This window comes from Tenrec ecaudatus, chromosome X (assembly GCF_050624435.1).
Source record: "Tenrec ecaudatus isolate mTenEca1 chromosome X, mTenEca1.hap1, whole genome shotgun sequence".
Classification (NCBI taxonomy): Eukaryota; Metazoa; Chordata; class Mammalia; order Afrosoricida; family Tenrecidae; genus Tenrec; species Tenrec ecaudatus.
The window spans coordinates 121,048,563-121,073,189 of NC_134548.1; the positions used below are offsets into that span (position 1 = coordinate 121,048,563).

The 24,627-nt window shown below is 35.8% G+C and overlaps 1 protein-coding gene across 1 annotated transcript in view; it reads right to left on the reverse strand.

Moving 5' to 3' along the window:
- Window positions 1–24,627, reverse strand: part of COL4A5 (collagen type IV alpha 5 chain) — a 295,236-nt gene that overhangs the window by 161,326 nt on the left and 109,283 nt on the right. The window contains exons 2-4 of the mRNA XM_075538728.1: window positions 15,078–15,137; window positions 2,789–2,878; window positions 845–889 (exon numbers count right to left, since the gene is read on the reverse strand). Coding sequence (XP_075394843.1) covers window positions 845–889; window positions 2,789–2,878; window positions 15,078–15,137 — 195 coding nt within the window. The remainder of the gene's footprint in view (window positions 1–844; window positions 890–2,788; window positions 2,879–15,077; window positions 15,138–24,627) is intronic.

Consider the following 24,627-nt stretch of genomic DNA (forward strand, 5'->3'; position numbering starts at 1 on the left):
GGGGCAGTTCTACCCTGTCTTTATCAAGTCATTATGAACTGGAATTGACTAGATGGTAGTGGGTAAAGAAAACCAAAACCAAACTCGCTGCCATCGAGTCAATGATAACTCACTGTGCCACCCCCCATGGGTTTCTGAGACTGTAACTGTTTACTGAAGTAGAAAAACCAGTCTTTCTCCTACAGAGTTGCTGGTGGTTTTGAAATGTCAACCATGTGGATCACCACCCAATTGGCAATTAGTATGGCACCAGGGCTACTAATGGGTGAAGAAAAATGGGTGCCATTTATATATATATATATATATATATATATATATATATATATATATATATATATATTTTTTTTTTTAATTTGGAAATAAATATAAATCAGAAGGAGCCAAATCAGGATTTTAAGTTGGATGCCTGATGATTTCCCATCAAAACTCATAAAATCGCCCTTGTTTGTTGAGAGGAATGAGAAGGAGCATTGTCATGGTGCAAAAGACTCTGTTGAAAGTTTTTCTGGGCATTTTTTCCTTCCTAGAGCTTTGGCTAAAGACTTTTGGTACAGTAGAGGGTTGGTGGAAGAGAAAGATCTTCCACAAGATGCCTCAATGCAGTAGCTGCAACAAGAGCAGTGATTGGGAGGAAAGCTCTATGAGTTGAAGTTGATTTGACAGGCAACTAACAAACAACATCAAAATCCTGAAGAGGGGCTAATTATAGCCATATACCAACTTTTAAGTTTAACTTTTAAAAGACTGCACTTTCTTCCTTCATTTAAACATTGGGATTTTCCAGTTGTTACATTTAATTTATGTATTATCTTTCAACAAGCAAAATATTAGATACACCACTTACTCTGATTCCTTTTGGTCCCGGTGGGCCTGGGATTCCATCATCACCCTGAAAAACAGAACTTGTTTAGTTTATGTTCTTTCCAGAAAGAGTCTTCAAATAACTACTAATAATTATAGCATGTGAATCTTAAAATGTTGTAAACTTAATAAAACAAAGATAAAAGTAGTGATACAGATACTCCCACAATCATTCCAGTATGAACAAAATTATCTCCAAGCCCGAATAGGTGCTGTTGTTATGTTTGTAAGGTAGAATTGGGATCATGATAGTGGGGGGGAGGAAGCATTTAAGAACTCGTGGAAAGTTTTATGTTTCATCGTTGCTACCCTGCACCCTGACTGGCTCATCTCCTCCCCACAACCCTTCACTAAGGGGGTGTCCAATTGCCTACCGATGGGCTTTGAGTCTCCACTCTGCACTCACCCACATTTACCATGATATGATTATTTTTTTCTTTGATGCTTGATACCTGATCCCTTCAACAGCTCGTGCTTACACAAGCTGCTGTGCTTCTTTCATGTGGGCTTTGTTGATTCTGAACTAGATGGTCACTTGTTTATCTTCGAGCCTGAAGACCCCAGACACTGTATCTTTTGATAGCCGGGCACTATCAGTTTTCTTCATCCCATTTGCTTATGCAAACTTTTGTCTTCATTGATTGTATCAGAAAGGTGGGCACCCACTGATATGATTTTTAGTTCTTTGATGTCTGAAAACTGGTCCCTTCTACACATATATAATCATCTTGGAAATATATAAACATATATTTGTATATGCATATTTTATATATGGGTATACAAACTAGAGTAACCCTATAAGGCTGGGTAGAACTGCCTCTGTGAGTTTCTGAGACTGTAACTCTTTATGGGACCAGAAAGCCGAGTCTTTCTCCCTTGGAGAAGCTTGTGATTCTGAAATGCTGACCTTGTGGATTGCAGCCCACTTGTAACTACTATGCTACCATATAATGTATAAATTAAGCTATATTGGGAAACTGAAGGCACACAGGATCTAGAAGTAGAAAATGCCTCGAATTCAGAAGTTTACAAAGCAGTATGGACATTGAAATGAAATCAGAACAAAAGACTGGACTGTCATAAAATCAAACTGTATACAACCGCATTTTTCTAAAAAGCTGTTACAAGCCATGGAGTAAGTTCCAACTCATAACGACCCTATGTACACTAAAATGGAACACAAATAGGCCCAGGGCATTCAGTCAAATGTCCCCTCTTTGTAGTTGCTGAAGATTTTGCTGGTTGCTTCAGTGCCCAAGTCCTAGTTAGGAAATTGAACACAGCCAAGTTCAGCTCTTCAATCCAAAAAACCTACTTGGATGGACTGCCACCTCCATGGAAATCAGCCTCAATCCCTTAAGATCTAGGCTGTGGGATTAAAAACTTGTTAAAATAGTATCCATGAATTTAAGTAACTTTGTCCCCTTTATTGTGAGAATGGCCTGGTGAGCAACAATTTGACTTAATACAGGAAGAAAATGGCATACTGCCATTCCTTGGAAAGATAAAATTAGAAAATAAAGAGTTTAAAACCAGTTCTCCTTCCCAGGAAAGTGAACAGAACTAACCCTTTCACATGTCACTTGAAAAAAACCTATCTAATTCAGCTGGAAAGGAGCAGAGTCAAAAGAATTGTTAGAAAACAAGTAAAATAAAAAATTCTCTCGGTCACTAATACATCTTCCCATTTCCTATTTTAAACAAAACTTTTGTTGTTGTTATGGACTCCAATAATCCCATACAACAGTCCAAAACATCTTAATATGGCAGTAGTATTCCATTTTACAAAGTCAACTATAAAGTGTATTTAGGGCCATGACCACGTTATTGCTTCATTTGTATATGAGTTTCGGGCTATTACCTTAGTAACTCTGATTTACTTGTTTGTCACCTGTTTTAATATTTAATTCCTCCAGTTGGCACATACCTTTTGTCCCCGAAGCCCTGGAGGTCCTTCTGGACCTGGAAATCCTGGCAAACCTGGATGACCCTCCAATCCTGGAAATCCTCTGTCTCCCTGGAAATGAACAATGAAAGGTATGGCCATTTATGAATTTTCAAGATTGGAACCTTGAAAAGATCCAAAGACTACTTAAAGTTAAATTAATTTTATAAAGGTGGAAGTTATAATATTCAGAATATCCACTATCATGCATCCACTATCACGCAAAATGGAAGGGGGCAGGGAAAGTAATCACCCTGAATTTACTTGATATCATACATAGTATTGGAACATTTTGCTTTCTTGTGAAAGCGAAATGTGCGTCACAGATGAAGTAAGATTTAGACATATTCGTGTCAGGAATTTAACAGGGAAGATGGTAATAAGACCAGGAAACCAGATTCACGAGGTTTACATTGAATAAGTATGAATCCGGGATGAAGGACATTACTAAGAGCGTGAAAAGACAGCTCAGAAAAGAGGAGAAATATTTGCAAATCATTTAATTGGTTAGAGTTTACTATCCAGAATATATTAAACAAAACTCTAGATATTGGAAATGATTTTGTATTAACTAATCTCTTGTTATGTTGAATGATCATACAATAAAATACATAATTGAAAAAGGTTTGTCAGTTCTCATTAGGCTCCACTTATTACTTAAAAGTCTATGAAGTAAATGTTACTTATTTATAAATCTAAATATTCCTGTTAATCTGACAAGAATTATCATTGATAGGCTAGTACATACTCCTATGACTAATTAATATAACAATTTATTGTTGCATTAATTTGTCATAGGATTATGAGAACTTAGTATTCATTAAGCTAATGGCAATTATTTTTAAGGAAATGGCAGGAGAGGAAAATAAAAGATTCAAGGCATCTAGAGATCAATATGGAAGAACTGGCAGTGAAAGTCTGATATCGAGTGGCAAGCAGAAACAAAGCAAGGGAAAAAATAAACTAAACTAGTTCAAGTACCTTTCCATTATTGGAAAACATAGCTACATGTGTTCGTCTTACAGAGCAGTCTATTGTTTGGCTGCAAGTTGAGCCAAGGGGATGAGATAAGTTCCAAACTTAAAGAGAGACTAAGGGCCGGGCCGTAATCTTGGGGATTCCACCCATCACTACCAGAACAGTAGACCTTGTCTTTATTATTCTAAATTTTTTTCATATTTTTCTCCAACTCTATCCAAGACTTCTTGTTGTGATCCCAACCAGTGGCAGCTATACAACATCGAGTTCTGGTCTCAGGGTCTTTGAGGCTCAGGCTCACATAGTTAGTGGTCCTTTGGACTAAATGTTTCCATGCATCTTTGATTTTCTTCACTCTCACGTACTCCAGATGGAGAGAGACCAAAAGTTCTACCTTAGAAGGAGACAAATGAGCTTTTAAGACATCAGTTGCTATCACATTGTCCTTGTGGACTGTCACTCCAATTGCTAACTTTTTGTCTAACTTTTAACTCAGTATTATTTATTTTGAGATTCAAACAAATGTCATGTATCAAGAATTTATTTCTTTGTATTGCTGAGTAGTATTTCAATATATTATGTATAATTCGCTGACTTATTTACCTGATAATGGACAGGTGGGGTGTTTCTAGTTCCTGTTTATTACAATAAAGATGGTATGATTATTATAAATCTTTGTATGGACATACACTTTCATTTCTCAAGGGTAAATGTCTAGCAATTAAAAAGGCCATGGCTAAGTGTACGTTGGGCTTTTTAAAGAACCTATCAATGTTTTTCATATGTGGTTGCACTATGTTAAAGTAACACCAACAGTGTTTGGCAGTTTCAGGTGTTTTACGTCCTCCCCAGTCCTTGGTATGATCATTAAAAAAAAACTAGTTTGACATTTGAATACATTTTATAGTGCTCTCTCGCAATGGTTATAATTTTCATTCCCCTATTGTTGTTAGGTGCCACCGAGTCAGTTCTGACTCTTAGCAACCCTATGTACACCACACCCACACACCACCCAGCCCTATATCATCCTATATTGGAAGCCATTGCTGAAGCCACAGGCAGTCCATCGCATCACGGACATTACTTTTTTTCACTGCCCGTCTACTTTAACAAGCATGATGACCTTCTCTAGACTATTATCTCCTGACAATGTTTTGACATGCTTACCTCCAAGGAGCATGAGTTTTTTTTAAAGTCGTTTTATTGGGGAGTCTTACAACTCTTGTTACAATCCATACATTGATTGCATCAGACATGTTTGTACATATGTTGCCTTCATTCATTTCTAGACATTTACTTTCTATTGAGCCCCTGGTATCAGCTCCTCATTTTCCCTCCCCCCCATAGGTTCCCTTGATAGATTATAAAACATCATTATTTTCATATCTTACACCGACCACTGTCTCCTTTCCCCCAGGTTTTCTATTGTTCTTACCACTGGAGAGGGATGTATTGTTATGTGTTGATCATTGAGATCGGTTCCCCATTTCTCCTTCCTCTCCCCACCTTATCCCTACCTTTCTGGTATCACTAGTCCTACTCCTGTTCCTGGATTCCATGCGTTGTGAGCTCCTATCTCTTTTCTATACCGGTGTACATGCTACTGTCTAGTATGAATTAAGAAGCAGTACTGGGGTCATGATAGTGGGGGTGGTGAGGAAGAATATTGTGTGTTTCATCGATGCTTTACTGCACCCTGGTTGACTCTCCAAGGAGCATTCTGGCTATATTTCTTCCAAGACAGATTTGTATGTTTTTTGGGCAGTGTATGGTACTGTCAATGTTCTTTGCCAGCCTCACAATTCAAATGGATCTCTTCTTCAGTCTTTCTGATTCAATATCCGAATTTCACATGCATATGAGGCAAATGAAAATACACTGGCTTGGGTGAGGCACACTTAAGTCTTCAAAGTAACATCCTGGAATTTTAACACTTTAAAGAGGTCTTGTGCAGCAGACTTACCCAATATAATACATTGTTTGATCTCTCGATTGCTGCTTCCATGAACATTGATTATGAAATCCTTGATGTCATTCTTGTCTCCATTTATGATGATAGTCCATTTGTGAGGATTTTGATCTTCTTTAAATTGAGTTGATATTCATACTGAAAGGTGCAGTTTTGGTCTTTATCAGCAAGTGCTTTAAGTCCTCCTCACTTTACAACAAGCTGTGCACCTGAATATTGTAGACTGTTAATAAGCCTTCCTCCAATCCCGATAGTACATTCTTCATTTCATGTAGCTTTTCTGATTATTTGCTCAGCAAATGGGCTGAATAAGTATGGTGAGAGGAATCAACCTGACACACACTTTTCCCAATTTTAAACCATGTAGTATTTCCTTTTTCTGCTAGCACAACAGCCTCTTGATCCTTGTTGAAGTTCCAAGTAAGCACAATGAAGTGTTCTGGAATTCTCATTCTTCTTGGTTTGTTATGATCCACAAGATCAAATGCCTTGCAAAGTCAATAAAACATAAGTAAACATCTTTCTGGTATTCTCTGCTTTCAGTCAAGGTCCATCTTTTGTCAGCAATGATATCCCTTGTTCCATGTCTTCTGAATCTGGCCTGAACCTCTAGTAGCTCCCTGTCAATGTACAATTGCAATGTTGTAGAATGATCTTCAACACAATTTTATTTGTACATGATATCAGTGACGTTGCTCTATAATATGTGCAGTATATTGGGTCACCTCTCTTTGCAATGGGTACAAATATGGATCTCTTCCAGTCAGTAAGCCAAGTAACTGTCTTCCAAATTTCTTGGCATAAATGAGTTAGTGCTTCACCAACTTGTTGGTATTGGTATCCCATCAAGTCCTGGAGCTTTGTTTTTGGCTAATGCCTTCAATGTCTCTTGGACTTCCTCAGTACCATTGATTTTTTTCTTTTTTGAAGTTTTTTCCAACAGTTTTATTGGCACATAATTTATATATCAATGAATTGAATAGTTCAATCATTCAAACATATCAAGGGAGCTGCTCTAGGATGGTGATAGTCCCATTGATTCTTGATCATATGCTACTTCTTGAAATGGGTGAATGTTGACTGGTTCTTTTAGTTCTTTTTTGATACATTAACTATGTGTTCTTTCCATCTTATTTTGATAATTCCTACATTATTCAAAATTTTGTCCACATTATCTGTCAATATTGAAACTCAAGGCTTGATTTTTTTCTTCAGTTCTTTCAGTTTAAGATATGCTGAGCATATTCTTCCTTTTTGGTTTTCTAACTCTAGATCTTTTCATAATTATAATATTTTACTTTGTCGTCTTGAACTGCCCTTTCAAATTTTCTGTTAGATGCTTTGTCTTTATCATTTCTTCTTTTTGCCTTAGCTACGTATCATTTCTCCTTTTTGCCTTAACTACTCTATGATTTTTAGCAAGTTTCAGAGTCTCTTCTGACATCCACTTTGATTTCTTTCTTTCTTATCTTTTTAATGGCATTTTTCTTTCTACATGTATGATGCCCTCCCACAGCTCATCGGGTCTTTTGTACGTAGTGTTCAATACATCATCACATCTGTTCTTGAGTTGTTCTCAAATTCAGGTGGGAGAGATTCAAGTTAATATGTTGGCGCTCATGGACTTATTTTTATTTTCCTCAATTTAAACCTGAACTTACATATTAGCAATTGATGGTGTCTTCTAGAGCCAGCCCGTGATCTGGCTTTAGCTGCTGATATTGAGCTTCTCCATCGTCTCTTGCCACTCACTGTCATTGAATCAATGCTGACTCATAGTGACCCCCTGTTTATGGGAGTAAAAAGTCCAGTTTTTCTCTTGCCACAAATGTAGTCAATTTGATTTTTGTGTTTTCCATCTGGGGACTTTACATGCTTTTTGTGCTTTTGAAAAAAGGCATTGCCTTGAAGAAGTTGTTGGTCTTGCAAAAAACTCTGTCATGTAATCTCCTGATTCTATCACCAAGAACAGATTTTCCTTCCTTTTTGTTTCCAACTTTTACATACTATTCGCCAATAATTATCAATACATCTTGATTGCATGTTTCATCAATTTTTGACTGAAGGTGTTGATAGAATTCTTCAAACTCTGGTTGGTGCATAAGTTTGGATCATAGTTGTATTGGTTAGGCAGAACCTGGCAATTCCCCATTATGTGACTCAACAGTGTAATCGACTCCATGATGGGATTTGCAAGAGGTTTAAGGAAGAGTGCGGCATCCTTCGCCAGGGAATTTCCCTAAAGCAATTGAAAGAAAGTGTTCTCAGGGCTGTGGTCTACTCTGAATTGAGCAGACTGTGAGAAAGCTTTTGGCTGGTCTGGAACTTGCATCTGTCTCATCATCTTCTGTTTCTTTAGACTTGTGCCAACAGCCTATCATAATGCCTGCCAACTCTGCTATTTATCAGTGGCCTACTATATTGCTTACCAGCCTTGGATTCATCCCGTTCTTCAGTCTGCCCTAACGGACTTTGTATTCATTCATCAGTGCCTCTACCAGTCTGTGGTCTTCCTGCTTCCTGGTTCATTTCCCCACTTCCTGGTTCATTAGCCCCAGCAGGTGTGTGAGTCAGGAAAAGTCTCTAATTTAATATCTGACTTCAAAGACTGGACTTATCAACTTCTACACCTGTGTGAGCCATTGATTTTGCTTTTCTAGAGAACCCAACCAGCCTACCAAAACACTCATGTCTTTGAAATAACAACAACAAACTTAAAAAAAAGAGAGAAACATTTATTTCCTTTACAATCTAAATCCTTTCCCATGTCTTGCTACACTGGCAATGTTGAATGTCAGTGGTAAGACCAGATATCAATGACTTGCTCCTGACCACAAAAGGAAGCAGTTTAGCTTTTCTGTACTGAGTATTATTTTGATTATGGGTTTGTGGTAGATGCCCCATTTTTAGTTTGAGAAAATTCTTCCTATTCCTAATTCACTTATTTTTAAATAAGAATTGATGTTGGGAAAAAAATTGATGTTGAATTTTGTTAAATTCTTCTTCTGAATCTATTAAGATGATTATATTAATAATATTAGGTTTATTGATGTTTGTTAAGCTACATTTCCAGTCTTTTAATATTTTTAAATGTTATCTAATTTAAATATTAAACCATTGATGCATTTGTAGGATAAACCTCATGAGGTCATAACATTTTATCCACTTGATATATAGTGGGATCCAATTTACTAAATTTTATTAAGAATTTATGTTAATATTTTACTCTAATTTTTCTTCTTTGTAATGACTTTGTTTGATTTTGGTATCAGGGCAATCCTCACTACATAAAATTACTAGAAAAGTATTCCATATGCCTATGTTTTCTGAAAAAAAAAAAAGATACATAGTATTGATATTATCCCTTTCATAGAATTTACCAGTAAACCATTTAGGATTTGGGTTGTATTTTTTTTGTGGGAAGAGTTTAAGTCCAATCTCTTAAATTAGATTTAAGTCTGTTAATTTTATTATTTATTTATTTATTGTACTTTTGGTAATATATGTTTTTCGAGGAATTTATCTAACTCAATTTATTTTTCAAATGTATTGTAAATAGTCTGCTTTATAATATCCCCTTATCCATCATTTTGATATCAGTAGGCTCATTCCTGATATTGGTTTTATAATATTCTCTCTTTGTTATCATTTTTGCTACATACCTATTACTTTTATTAATAATTTTAATGTACCAATTTTTGGCTATGTAATTTTTCCAGTGCACACATTTCCATTTTATCTATACCCTTTCTTTCTCTTACTTGTATTTACTGTATTGTTCTTTTTTAGTTTCTGAAGTGAGAAAAGTTAGGTCAGAAATCTTAAACTCTTATTTTCTAACACAGGCATTAAAAATTCATAAATTTTTCACTAAGTCCTGCTTTAGCTCCATACAATAATTTCTAAAATGTATTTTCATCATGAAATGATTTGAATTTTTTGTAATTTTCCATTTGATTTCTTCCTTTGTCTATTAGACAAAGTTATTTAGAAGGGTGTTTTGTAATGTGCACATAGCTGATTTTCTAGTTTTCTTATTTTTAATGATTTCATTCCATTGAGGCCACAGAATACACACTAGTGTTTTCAATTTTTTTATATTTACTGCATCTCATATTATGGATCACTATATGGTCTATATTGGTTAAAATTCCATGTGGTCTTGAAAAACGTCATGTATGCCTTTACTAAGTTTTTGTCCCTAATTATTCTATCAGTGATTGAGGGAGGAGTGTTAAGAGCTACAACTATATAGATTTCTTTCTTTGCTTCTTTTTTACTATATAGATTTGTTGACGTAAATTTTGTCACCTGTAGCTTCATGTATTTTTAACCTGTTACTTAAGATTAAAATTTTTTTGGTAATGAATTGAAACTATGGTAATTGCAAGATTTTCTTATATGTTTCTTGTAACAATCATTCCCCTAAGTCTAACTCATTTTATATTCATATCATAACTGCAATTTTCTAACGTTTAATCTTTTTACAACATATATTTTTACTTCCAACACATCTCTACATTTACATTTAAAGAGCATTTCTTATGGAAGAAACCTATGATTGAGTCTTGTCTATTAACTCATTTTAATAATCTCTTCCTTTTTCATTGGAGTTTTTATATTATTTATATTATTGTTAAGAGGTATTAAGGAATTTAAGTTTAAATTTTTGCTTTCTTCTGTGTTTTTCTTTTCTCTATTTTATCCCTCTGTTTCTCATTTCTGAAGGAGCCTCAGTGGTAAAATGGGTTACGTGCTTAACTACTAAACTCAAGATCAGCATTTCAAAACCGTCAGCCATTCTGCAGGAGAAAGATGAGGCTTTCCTCCTGTAAAGATTTACAGTCTCAAAAATTCACAGGAAGCCATTCTATCATGGCCTATAAGATAGCTGTGGGTTGGATTTGACTTAATGGCAGTGAGTTTGGTTTTGAATTTTAATCTCCTTTTCTGCTTTTGTTTGGATTAAATATTCCTATTGTTGCATTCATATTTCTTAATTGAATTTATTGCTATGGTAAGTTACAAGATTAGAAGATATAGGCATAACTCATCATAGTCTACTGAATATTAATCTTGACCTGTATCATGGAAAATCTAAGAGCATTGCAACAGTAGAGCTTCATTTACGTGACATCTTTTGTGCTATATCTGTCATATGTAGTGTTGTTGCTTTTGTTAGGTCTTATCGAGTTGGACTTCCCAGACCTCCATCTAGTTATGTGCCACATAATTCACTGCTTTATATATGTATATATGTGTGTATGTACATGTATGTGTATATATTTCAAAATATTTATGGAAAAATCTATGATGTTTGAATTCCATTTTCTATGAACTTTTAACTTTCAGAATCACCCTCTTTAAACCATGTTTTAAAGTGAGCAAAAGATGATCTTTTACATTTATCCACATATTCACAATTATACTGATTTTCATCCCTTCCTATAAATCCACCTATACACTTAGTGTCTCATTTCTTATTTGTCATAATAACTTCATTTTGCATTGTATTTCTTTTAGTGTGCATATTCTGGTAAAGATTTCTCTCATTTTTTCAGTAACTGGAAAGTTTTAATTTTTCCAAGGTTTTTTAAAAGGTAAATTTTCTATAGTTTCTAATTGCATTTGTGGGTTTTGTTGCTTGATTTAACTCCCTGATGTTTTAAAATTATCTTCCATATTCACTTTCCGATGAGAAATTAGTTATCATTTGTATCATTTATAATGCATATTTTTTCTAGCCTCTCAAGATTTATTTACTTCCAGCTTTCCAGTAGTTTCATTATGATGTGCCTAAGTGTTTTATTTCTATCCTGCACAAGGTTTGCTGAATTTCTTATACCTTTAAATTTATGTTTTTCATCAAATCTTTGCCATTATTACGGCCCGATTCATTATGATTTTTTACTCTCATGCCTTTCTAGAACACATCATTTACCTTTGGATTACAGAGTTTGATGTCATCTTACATATCATTGAGGTTCTGTTCAGTGTTGTCTCTGTTCTTCTAAGAGCCCTGGTGGCACTGTTGGGTAAGTGTTGAACCACTAATCGCCAGTACAATGGGCCAAACCCACTAGCCAAAATGCTGCATAAAGTTGAAGCTATATGCTCTCATAAAGATTTGTAGCCCATAAAGCCCTAACCTGGGTCAGAATCGCCTCAATGATAGTGAGTTAGGGTTTGATTATTCAGACTGGATAATGTCTTTGGAATTACCTTTAAGCTTTCTTAACCTTCCTACTGTTGTCTCCTTTCTGCTGTTAAGTGCATTCAATGAGTTGTTTATTACTAAAATCTAGCTTTCTAGATCTATATTTTCCATTTTAAATACTTTCTATAGCTTTGTTGTGATTTGCTTATCAGTTTTCTTAGTATGAGCAAATGATTCTTTACATCATCTAATATATTTATAGTAACTGCTTTAAATTTCTTTCTGTAAACTCCAACATCAGTGTGATAGTTACATAATCTGGTGTCAGTTTGTGACTAGAAAGGATTAAGAGTGAAGGGGTGGAGTCTAGCCTGTCAATCAGATCATAGCAAATGAGACCTCTGTGTGGGCATGAGAATTTTGTGAATTCCTGTATTTCCACCTTGGAGTCAGGAGAGACTCTCTCTCTCCACTCACTCCCGTAGATATGCTCTACTGACAAGACACATGGCTCTACACCCTGGAAGCTAGAAAAGCCACATGGACCTACCCTATTTTCTGGAGTTGGAGAAGCCAGGTAGAGACCCCGCAGTGCTGGGATGCTTACAACGTGACGTCACTGGATCCAACAACTTTCTACCCACTGGACTATGATTGTCCTGCATTCAGAATTGTTGCATGTATTTTGTGAGTCTGAAGAGGACTTTATCAATTAGTATAGGACAAATGCGCTAATATTGGACCTATAGACTTGATCTGGACTGGGCTGGCACGGTTTTTCAATATTAAATTGTTCTTGTATATAAACCTCTTTCTTATATATATGAGTGTCTATGGATTAGTTTCTTTACTCTCTCCGGACTAACACAATCAGTGTTACTTCAAAAGTATTTTAATGTATTGATATTTTTAACCATAAGTCAGTCACTTTTACTTGTTAATTTTCACATCTAATATTTTTGTATTACATACTGGATACTGTAGGTGACTTACAGAGGTTCCAGTTTCTGTTACCTTTCCATGAAGGGCATCAATTTTGGCTTTTTGCAAATAGTCAACTCACCTGAACTAAAATTCAAAACTCTGTTCATCCCATCAGTAGAGAGAAACTAAGTCTATGCTAACTTATTTCAGTTTTCCAATGGTTTCATTTTCCTGGAGTGCATAAATGATCCCACATGCAGATACATTCAATGAAGGATATGGGTGGAGATTATGTGCATGTAATTGGGTTCCCCCTCACTCTTAGGTCATTATGGCTTCCTTAAATCCTTCATCTGACTTTTAAGGCCAATAAGCGTTTGTTGTGGTTTTTTTTGCCTCAGTTCTAGCCATCCTTTGTTGGGGTGCACCTTGGAGAAAAGTCACATAAACGCAGGTTTACCAAGTCTAATTCCCTCTTGCAAGAAGCAAATACTCTCCACGTCCTGCCTACATTGTTCACTTTCTTAGAGCTTCAAACAGCTATTATTTTATTCAGAATACTTACCTGTTATTTAAAGGAAACGTATTAGTCTGATAAAAGTCATTCAGCCATTATCACAATTTCATCCTTCTTGGTACTTTTACCAGTACAGAAAGTGCCTTCGCTACAAATCTATTCCCCTCACCCCAGAAACTACTGCTCTGGGATAATCTTTAAACTTTAAACAAAAATATCCCTTGAAGTCTTTTAAAAACCAAACAATAGATTAGCTCAACTAGTAAAAGAAACAAAGTCTGCCTTGAGCATTATACTCTTTTAAGAACATATTTAGGATCAAAGTGACAACGGCAAGTCAGAAAGATTAGATGGAAAGCTTCAGGTGTATGAGTTCATGTTAATAAAGGAGAAACAACTCAGAAGAGGAGATGAAAATGGTCATGCAACTCAAAGCATGTAATCAGTGTCACTGAATGGAACATGTAGAAACTGGTGAAATGGTATGCTTTGCCAGGGATGTTCTCAACAACAGCAACAATATAAACTTTTTAAAACCTTTAAATGCTGTTCCCCTCAATTTAACATCACCCATATAGATGTCTTGTAATGCTATTCAGTTAACATTAATAAATATATTAAGGAGGGTCAAATGGGGCTTAGAAATACAGCATTGCAAAACAAATATAAATATAAATGAATAGATTTCTTTACTCTGGGACTTTTTAAAAAATGCCCTTACTATGTTTGGGGACCTTCCATATCACTAAAGCAAATACAAATGAGAGAATGCCATTATTAACATTCTTTCAATTATTCAAAAGCATTTATTGAGGCCCAATGAGCATAGACTATAATCTGATTCCTTTTCTCCTAGTAAAACTTTCATTAGGTCACAAATCACAACCCCATTCTAATTTCCCAGTTCAGTGTCAATCATTAATGTTTTTATTATGTAGGCATCACCTACATTGTAGTAATAATATCTTTATAATAGGAGATAAATCCCTGGTAGCCAAGTGCATGGGCACCAATCAATAGGTCAGTGTTACGACCCCACTTCCTCAGGAGAAAGATGCCACAGTCTGCATCTGTAAAAATTTGCAATCTTGGAAATCCAGTGAGGTCGTGCGACTCTGTACTCCTATAGACACTATGAGTCAGAGTCAACTCAATGGCAATAGAGTTGGCTGTATAATAGCAGATGTTGTGGAAAGGGTGTTAGGAAAACAGAGATTCATCAGTAACTGAGCTGTTATGGAGTAGATGAAATACATGAAAGTGTCTACAATGGGATCCAGCAGAGTAGTAACTTCATAAATGCTTAATCTTCAGCCTGTTTTGAATATAAAGTCAGTGACTTCAACAAGATGTACTAGGAGTTGGTAAACTACATTTCCGAAGCCAAATGCAACCACAGGCCTATTTTTATATGGCCCAATAACTTAGAATGTTTTTTTGGGAAAACATATTTTTATACATCTGTTAAAAAAAGAAGTGAAGAATATGTGATGGAGACCTTACATGGACAAAAAAATCTAAAATACTTACTGCATGGCCTTTTATAGAGAATATTTGCTGATCCCTAAAATAGCCCATCTAAATCTTACAATTGTCTAAAAGAAGCAGAACAGTAGAATTCATATTATTTACTTACATGTAAAGCCAAAAGAACGATATAAAATACTTATTCATAAATGATTTTACATGGTTTCCTATGCGTGCAAAGTCCCATCCTAGATCTCACCTTCTCTCCTTTTACACTGCTACAGTCACACTTTGATCCGGAAGAACATCCATAGCAAGCCTATAAAGAAGAGAAAGAAGGGGAGAAATTATTAAACCTGAAACCAAAAGCAGGATCCTGACTTTCAGGTCAACTGAATTCCACGATCCAACCTAATAAAACAAGTACTAGAAAAATAGCTGAAAGGACACACACCAAATGATGAATACCATTAAGGAAGTTTTCACGTTTCGTTAATCCTGTTTGACATTTTCACAATGAGGCTATACACACTTATCATTTTAAAATTATATATGTAAATATATATTTCTAATACTTTTCAAATGTGAAAGATATTCCTACTGTGTCCCTGTAACGTGATCTGCCACTGTGATTTGTTCAAGCTCTTGAGAACACCTCTTTTTCTCCTTAACATCACTTTTAAGAAACTACCTCTCAATCTATTTTAGCAGTGAACTTGGCACCTAGATATTGCCAAGAATGCCTGCCATTGTAAATGCTTCCTTACCGTATCTGCATTCAAGAGCAACCACAGAACATAAAATGAGTAATAAGATCTATTACCTCCTTTCTTTCCTTGGCTCCCACTCCTGCATCACTAGTAGCTCAGTATCTCACAGCCCAAAATTTTATCACAAATACTGCTTCCACAGCCAAGATATCCTCAATGACTATTATTAACAAATTCACTCCCTCATATTGAGAATTGTGGTCCTGATGCCAGAGAAAGATCACCCTTGGCGGATGATAAGGCACGAAATGAGAAAGATAAGACAGTCGGTGAGGTCAGACAGCTAGAACTATCATTTCCTCTGGCACAAAGTAGAAATACTTAAAAACCAAATCGTAATTATTTTAACATATGTGGATAGCTCAGTATTTATGTACAAAAACATTGGTATGGCTCTCATCTAACATATAGCCTGAATTACTAAAATCTTCATGATATATGAACACCAAATAATTTTCATCAATATTCAGCCTGAAGAATCTATGACTTTTAAGTTACTTTAGCCGATTGTCCAATATTCCATGATTTTCTTTATTCCAGTCATGACACCAACAATGACAGTCGAACACATGCTGGAGAGGGTGTTGAGAAATTACAGCCCTCATACACTACTGGTTGGATTGTAAACACATACAATCACCGTGGAAAGTGATGTAGTGCCATTTAAAACAACCTGGGAATAGAAATTCTATATGATCCAGTAGTCTCTCTGCTGAGTCTGTACCCTAAAAAATTAAAGACCATAGCATCGGCAGGTGTACATACACACACCAAGGTTCATCGCAACGCTATTTATAATAGCGAGAAGATGGAAACAGTCTAAACATCCAACAGTAGAAAAATGGATAAAGAAACACTGGTGCACACTCAATGGAACAATATGCATCCCTGAAAAACCATTAAGAAACCACAGTAACACCTCATGGCTTGAGAGAACATTAAATTCCTGAATGAAATTTGTCAACCGCAAAAGGACAAATACTGTAGGAAACTACTGTTTGAGAAGGAAAACAACCTATAAAACGATTACTTTCTTACCCAAGGGCATAGAGAGTAGTCCATAAGAAAGAAGAGAAATCAAGGAGCTGGTTGGGGTGGGGAGTGGGGATGTTGGTTGGTTGGTTAGTATTTTAAACTGTTGAATACAAAGTTAATGACCAGAAATAGAAACTCCAGTTAATTTATAATAAAAGTGTAAGAAATCATTAAACAGGATTATTCTAATTTATTCATTCATCAAATATGTTAGGCATTAGATGTCCTCTTTCAACACTTATTATAATTTCAACAAATACATTGATCATTTATTATATCTTAGGCACTATGTATGGTGCAGGTAGAAATACAAATAAGACCGTCTATCATTGCACTTTAATGCAGAGGATAAATCTATTCACAAATAATTCCATTGCAATGTTATAGGAATAAAGATTAATTGAAAATGTATTTTTATATAGCATTGTTTTGTAAACATATATTCTAGATTCCTAACTATAAACTTAACATTTTAGAAGTCATTGATTCAGACATAATTGTCTATGTTCATATTCAATGACTGAGATTGTACAAATTTATCACTACTCGATTACATGTTTTAATCAGAGGGCAAGGGTACAGATAATACAAATGGCGGTTAATGTAAGAAAAATTAACGCTTGACTTTGGAATGCTGTGTTGCAATATATATACATATATGAATATACACCAATATTATTAAAATGCTATAAGCATAAAATAGTTTAACATTCTACCCTCAAACTTTACTGAGAGATACTCCAATACTAATCGAAGGATTTATATCATTAAATATAAATTGAACACCTGAGAATAATGCAAACTATCAATGGACATAGTTTTTCTTAATTATTGTTTTTTGGACTACTCACAATCAAATAATTCTCCCAACTCAGTATCTTGTTTGAATTGGATAAAATGTTCTCTTTACATCACTCCCAATATAATTTTTAACAAACAATATTGTGTGTCTTGTTTCAAAGTTATTTTATACAATAAAAATGAAAATTTAATTATTTTGACATTTTGAACTACTTTTCAATTGTCGTAAACTGAGAAATCTGCTTGCAAAACATTAGGAGATTAAAGGCAAACTTCGTTGGATTCCATTTGAAATTTAAATTTATATTCTATTTATGACACGTGATTTATGAGAGTGACTCTGGCACTCATGGGTCGAAAATAAGAAAGAAAGAAAAGAACAGGGCAATTGTAATATATACCCCAAGCATTAGAAAAGCTGAGAACCACTGTTTTAGACCCTGTAAATACAAATTGTAATTTCTAGGTTAAGCCTTAAAAGAAGTGAATGAAGTGTATTAACAACAGTAGAGTGGAGAGGAGCCCTGGTAGTGTAGTGATGACCCATCGGGGTGCGATCGTAAAGGTCAGAAGTTCAAAATCACCAGCCAAGATGGGGCTTTCTACTCCCATGTACAATCTCAGAAACTCATGAAGTTTTTCTACCATGTCCTATAGCTATCACTAAGAGTCAACATTGAGCTGCTGGCAGTGAATTTGAGCTTTTTTTGAGAGCTGGGATGTTAACAGAATGATCGTGATTTGAATCCATCATAGTTCCTCAGGAGAAAGATGAGGCGTTTTACTCCTGTAAAGAGGTACAATCTCAGAAACCCACAGGGTTAGTACTACCTTGTCCTGTAGGGTTGCAATAAGTTGGAATTTACTCAATGGCAGTAACTTAGAGTTTTGAGTAGGAAATATTCAATAAAGCCAAAAGGAGACAAGAGAGAGGCAGACAAAAGGAGTTATATCTTAGAGAAAACAGGAAAAGTATTTATATAAAATCTGTAGTTATATTTTTAAGTGTAATTAAGTATAAATTGACACAGCATGAGAAACTAAACAAATTTGGAAATTGGTAAACTATAAAGGAATACTTGCATATACTTTCCAAAACAGTAAATGCCATGCCACAAAAGGGTTGACTTTGTGGATGGAACATTTCGATAGCAAGAAAATTAAAAAGCAAATAAAATCAATAAACTTACCTTTCACCATTGGGAAAAGAGAGCAAACTAAACCAAGCAGAAGGAAGGAAATAATAAAGATTTTAGGAGAAATTCGTGATATTGAAAATTAAGAAAATAAATGAAAACAAAAGGTGCTTCTTAATTTCAATAAAGTTGATAAAATTTTAATGGAGTCACTCAGAAGAGCTAGAACTCAAAGAAATAAAATTCAGATATAAAAGAGTGACATTCCTATCTAGGTAAGAACAATAGCAAGTTTCTTCAATTAGAAAATGGACACTGGTAGGTTTATTGTGCCAACCTGGCCAATAGGAACACATGGGAGTAATCAGGCCATAGTATGAGTGGAGGGCAAAGAGATAAATGGCTCTGCAAGGCCCGCCCCCCACTCTCTTATTCTCTGGTGACCAGAGCGTGTTGGAGTGTGCTGCTGCTTTAGCTAGTTCTCTGCTCCATCTGTGAGCTACACTACCTCTGGGCCAAGTCAACCTGTGGATCATGTTGCTAGAGCTTGAGGTTCCTTTGACACTTGCTTTGTACATTGCTGGTGTGTACAGAACTTGAGCTGGAGGCCAGTGGATCTTGTCACTTTGCATTGCTTGTTTTTCATATCCCATTCAGATCTGCTTTGCTAAGTTCGTGAATTACTGACTATTGGTGACCCACCTGCTGTTTGTTGTCTGTGGGCAGACTGCTTACTTTGACCGAGAGAGGACTCTGCTGTATGCTTCTTTGACCTTGAAACCAGCAGCTGGTTGAAGAACTGCTAGGATATTAACTGTTGTACATGAGATGAACTGAATGCTCTTTGCTGCTGTGTGGACTAATTAGTTGTTATGTTCCTTCTTGCTGTATAAACCTATCCTATGATATATATATATAAAATCATAAGTGTCCTGGTTTTGTTTCTCCAGAGAACCCTTCCTAACACAGACACCTATGAAAATTCTATCATACTTCATGGTGAAGAAGTATTTCAGAAAGATTAGACTATGAGTGTGATGTTTGCTCTGTCACTTCTCTGAAGTATTGAACCAAATATTCTAGCCAGAACAATTAGGCAAGAAAATAAAACTAAAGGAATCCAGATCAGAAATGGGGAAACAGCACAATCACATTTTTTCAGAAAATTAGAAAAGGAGGAAACACTTCCCAACTCATTCTAGGAGGCCAGAATTACCATAACCTAGAGGAAATTATCCCAGGAATGCAAGGTTAACCAACAATATATCTTATCAATAGGATAGAGCAATACATTCTATCAATAGAGTGAAAAACAAAATTTAAGTGATAATCTCAGGGGACACACAAAATGAACACAACAAAACCTCTTCATGAAAAAAACAGAGTGGGAATTGAAGGCAGTTTCCTTAACACATTCTGGGGGCATCTATGAAAACCCAACAGTTAGCATCATATTTAATGGTGAATTAACAGATGACTTCCACATTATATCAGGAACAAGAAAAAATCACTCTATTTCACATTTCACTGGATGTTGCTAAGTAGTGAAATTATGCAAGGCACAGGGGTAAAAGATCTAGACTGAAAGAAAGAAGTAAGACTCTATTTATAAATGGCATGATCTTATATCAAGAAAGCTCTAAAGAGTCTACCCAAAACTCTTTGAACTAATTTAGAATGCACATACAAAATCAACTGCAAAATGAACATTCCTACATACCTTGAATGAACAATCTGAAATAATGAAATGAATGAAATTGGGGAAACATTCAGATTCACAATAGCATCAAAAAGCAAAAAAAAAATACTTTGAAAGCAATTTAACAAAAGAATTGCAAAAGTTATGCTCTGAAAACTCCAGATATTGTCAAAAGAAATTTAAAAAGACCTACACAAATCGACAAACAACCCATGTTCACGAATCAGACTTAATCTTGCTAAGAGGCCAGTTATCTCCAAATTTTTGTGTTGACTTAATGCAAAGGCAACCCTTATAAAAATACCAATTACATTTTTTACACAAATTGAAATCTGATTCAATGAGATAGGCGGGATAAACAATCTGCAGGAGAAAACAATGGGACCAGCCATTGTGGGGGGACATGGGAGACGGGGAGGCAGGGGAAAGGAAGTGGTGTTAACAAATCCAGGGCCAAGGAACAACAGTGTTCCAAAATTGATGGCAAGGAGGGTGTAGGAGGCCTTGATCAAGGGCAATGTAACCGAGACAAATTACTGAAACCCAAATGAAAGCAGAACATGATAGTGGGCCTACACAGGGAAGTAAAAGGAAATAGAGGAAATAACCAGGAGATATTTATAGAGGTCTAAATACAGGCATGTACATATATAAATATATTTATATATCACGATGGGTAAATAGATCTATGTGCATATATTTATAGGTTTAGTACTAAGGTAGCACATGCTCATTGGGCCTCTATTCAAATACTTCCTCAATGCAAGAATACTTTGTTCTATTAAACTGGCATTTCCTGACAAGATCGCTGAAGACAAAGCAGGTGCATAAACAAAAGTGGTGAAGAAAGCTGATGGTGCCCGGTTATCAAAAGATATAGCGTCTGGGATCTTAAAGGCTTGAAGATAAACAAGCGGCCATCTAGATCAGAAGCAACAAAGTCCACATGGAAGAAGCACACCAGCCTACGTGATCATGAGGTGTCAAAGGGATCAGGAATCAGGCATCAAAGACTCAGAAAAAAATCTTATCATTGTGAATGAGGGGGAGTGCGGAGTGGAGACCCAAAGCCCACCTGTAGGCAACTGGACATCCCCTTACAGAAGGGTTGTAGAGAGGAGACGAGCCAGTCAGGGTGCAGTCTAGCACCGATGAAACATACAACTTTCCCCTAGTTCTTTAATGCTTCCTCCCCCCAACTATCATGACCCCAATTCTACCTTATAATCTGGCTAGACCAGAGTATGTACACGGGTACAGGTAAGAGCTGGAAACACAGGGAATCCAGGACAGATAAACCCCTCAGAACCAATAATGATAATAGTGATACCAGGAGGGCAAGGGGAAGGTGGTGGTAGAAAGGGGGAACCTATCACAATGATCTGTAGATAACCTCCTCCCTGGGGGATGGACAACAGAAAAGTGAGTAAAGGGAGACATCGTTCAGTGTAAGGCATGAAAAAATAATAATAATTTGCAAATTATTGAGGCTTCATTAGGGATGGAGGATGGGGGATGGAGGGACAAAAATGAGGAGCTGATAGGAAGGGCTCAATTACAAAGGAAATGTTTTGAGAATGATGATAGCAACAAATATACAAATGTGCTTGACAAAATGTATGTATGTATGGATTGTGATAAGAGTTGTATGAGTTCCCCCCCCAAATGATTTAATATAAAAATAAAAACTGAAAACGTTACACAATAGCCAAAATAGAATGAAGTTGAAGAACGCACTCACCATTTCAGACTCTAAAACTTAACATAAACCTATAATAATCAACACTGGGTGGTACTGGCATAAAATGAAAAACCCAGGATATATCCTCATATTTATGATTATCTGAATTTTGACAAGTATGCCATGACTATTCAATGGTGAATGAACAATCTCTTAAATGGTGCTGAGACATATGTTAATCCTCTTATACAAAAATTGCCTAAAACTCATATTGATAAACTGTAAGTCTTAAAAGTGTAATGCTCTTAGAATAAAACAGGATTAAATATTTGATTAGTCAACTCCTTCTTAAATATGAACACTAAAATCAAAAGCAGCAAAAGAAAAAAAGGTCATCAAATTAAAAAATTGTGCTTGAAAGGATATTACTAAGGGAAATAAAGAAAATACACAGAATGGGAAAAATACTTTCAAATCACTTATTTGATGACTTGTAGCAAAAGTTTTCATTATATAAAAGTCTTGTGACTCAGTAATGCAAACAATTCCATTTAAATGTGGTCACATGATCAGAAAAGACATTTCATCAAAGAAGAAAAATGAATGGCCAATAAGATCATGAACATCAAGATACTCATCATTAGCCAATATAGAAATGCAAATTTAAACCACAAGAAGATACAACTTCACACACAGTAGCATGAATATCATTGTTTAAAAGGAGAGTAATAAGAAGAACTGGCATTGATGGGAGTGGAAAGTTAGGTGAACTTTATGAAATAGTTTATCAGTTCATCAAAACATTAAATACAGAGTTATCATATGACCCAGCAATTCCAGCCCTGGATATATAGCCAAGATAAATAAAACTACACACACTAAATTTGCATTACAATTTTCATATCATTCACAACAGACAAAAACATAAAACAACTCAAATATACAAACGATAAATGAATGACAAAATGTAGCATACACCATCCATATGGAATACCATTCAAATATTAAAAGCGATGAAGTACATACTACACAATGAAATAATCAAAAAATATTACACAAAGTTAAAGAAATTACTCTCAATAGCCACAGTCATCGTTAGGTGTCTTCTAGTCAGTTGACTCATAGTGACCCTTTGTACAAATGAATTATACTCCAAATTTTTCTAGATTCATTTCATACATTCCACTTTGGTTATTAATGCATGTTTGCAGCTGTGTTTTCTCAATTTGAGTCATGACACATTAGGAAATGAAGGTCCTCAAAACTTGGCTACATCCATTTTTCTGGTCAGCTTTACTTTGAGATGGCAGCTCTTCCTAAGTCACATTTTGAATGTACACTCAGGGCTTCATCAGCTGGAACTATATCATATTCTTAAGGTTTTCTATGTCTAATTTTCAGAAGTGATCCAACACTTCATTCATCCTGGACTGCCATGCTCTAGATGTTCCATTGAAACCTGTCTACTGTGAATTATCCTGCTGGTGTCTCAATACTGCTGGCATAGCTACCAGCACGACAGCAATAGGCTGTATACAAATTGTATACACAATATACAAACTGACATGTGTGTGGTGGCCACATATAGTAGTCCTCCTTCATCTGTGATCTTAAATATTGAAATTCTGAGCAGTTCTGAGTTTAGGTTATCACAACAGGACAAAACACTCTCCGGTCCTGCACCATGCTCATAAGTATTCCCATGCTACATCCCATTGTTGCAGCCACTGTGTCAGTCCATCTCATTGAAGGCCTCTTTCTTTTTTGCTACCTCAAGCATGATGTCCTTCTCTAGGGACTAGTCTCCCTGACAACATGCCTAAAGTACGTAAGACAAAGTCTCCCCATCAACGCCTCCAAGGAACACTCAAGACATATTTCTTCCAAGACAGACTTGTTTGCCCTTTTGGCAGACCATAGTACTTTCAATACTCTCCATCAGCACCATAATTTAAATACACCAATTCTTCAGTCTTCCTTATTCAATGTCCAGCTTTCACAAGCATAGGAGACAAATGAAAATGCCATAGCTTGGGTCAGGGACACCTTAGACCTCAAAGTAACATCCTTTTCAATATTCTATAAAGGTCTCTGCACCGGTCTACCCACTGTAACACATCTTTTGATTTCTTGACTGATTTCTTGACTCATGGGAGCATTGAAGAATGGACCCAAGCAAGCAAATTCCTTGACAACTTTGATCTTTTCTCCATTTATCATAATACTGCCTATTGGTCCAGTTGTAAGGATTTTGGTCTTCTTCACATTGAGTTGTAATCCTTACTGAAGACTGCAGTCCTTGATCTTCATCAGCAAGTGCTTCAAGTCCTCATCACTTTCAGCCAGCAAGGTTGTAGCGTGTGCACATGGAAGGTTGTTAATCAGCCTTCCTCCAATTCTGATGCCACCGTCTTCTTCATATAATCCAGCTTCTCTGATAATTTGCTCAGCACACAGATTCATTAAGTATGTGGGAAGATATAAGCCTGAAACACACCTTTCCTGATTTTAAACCATGCAGTATTGCCTCGTTCTGTTTGCACAAATGCCTCTTGATCCATATGAACAATTGAGGGTCTGTACCAGTCAGCTCCTTGCCTGATTTTGACTGCTGATATTTAACTTCTTCACTGTCTCTTCCCACAGATGTATTTGTTTGATTTCTGGGTATTCCATCTGGAAAAGTC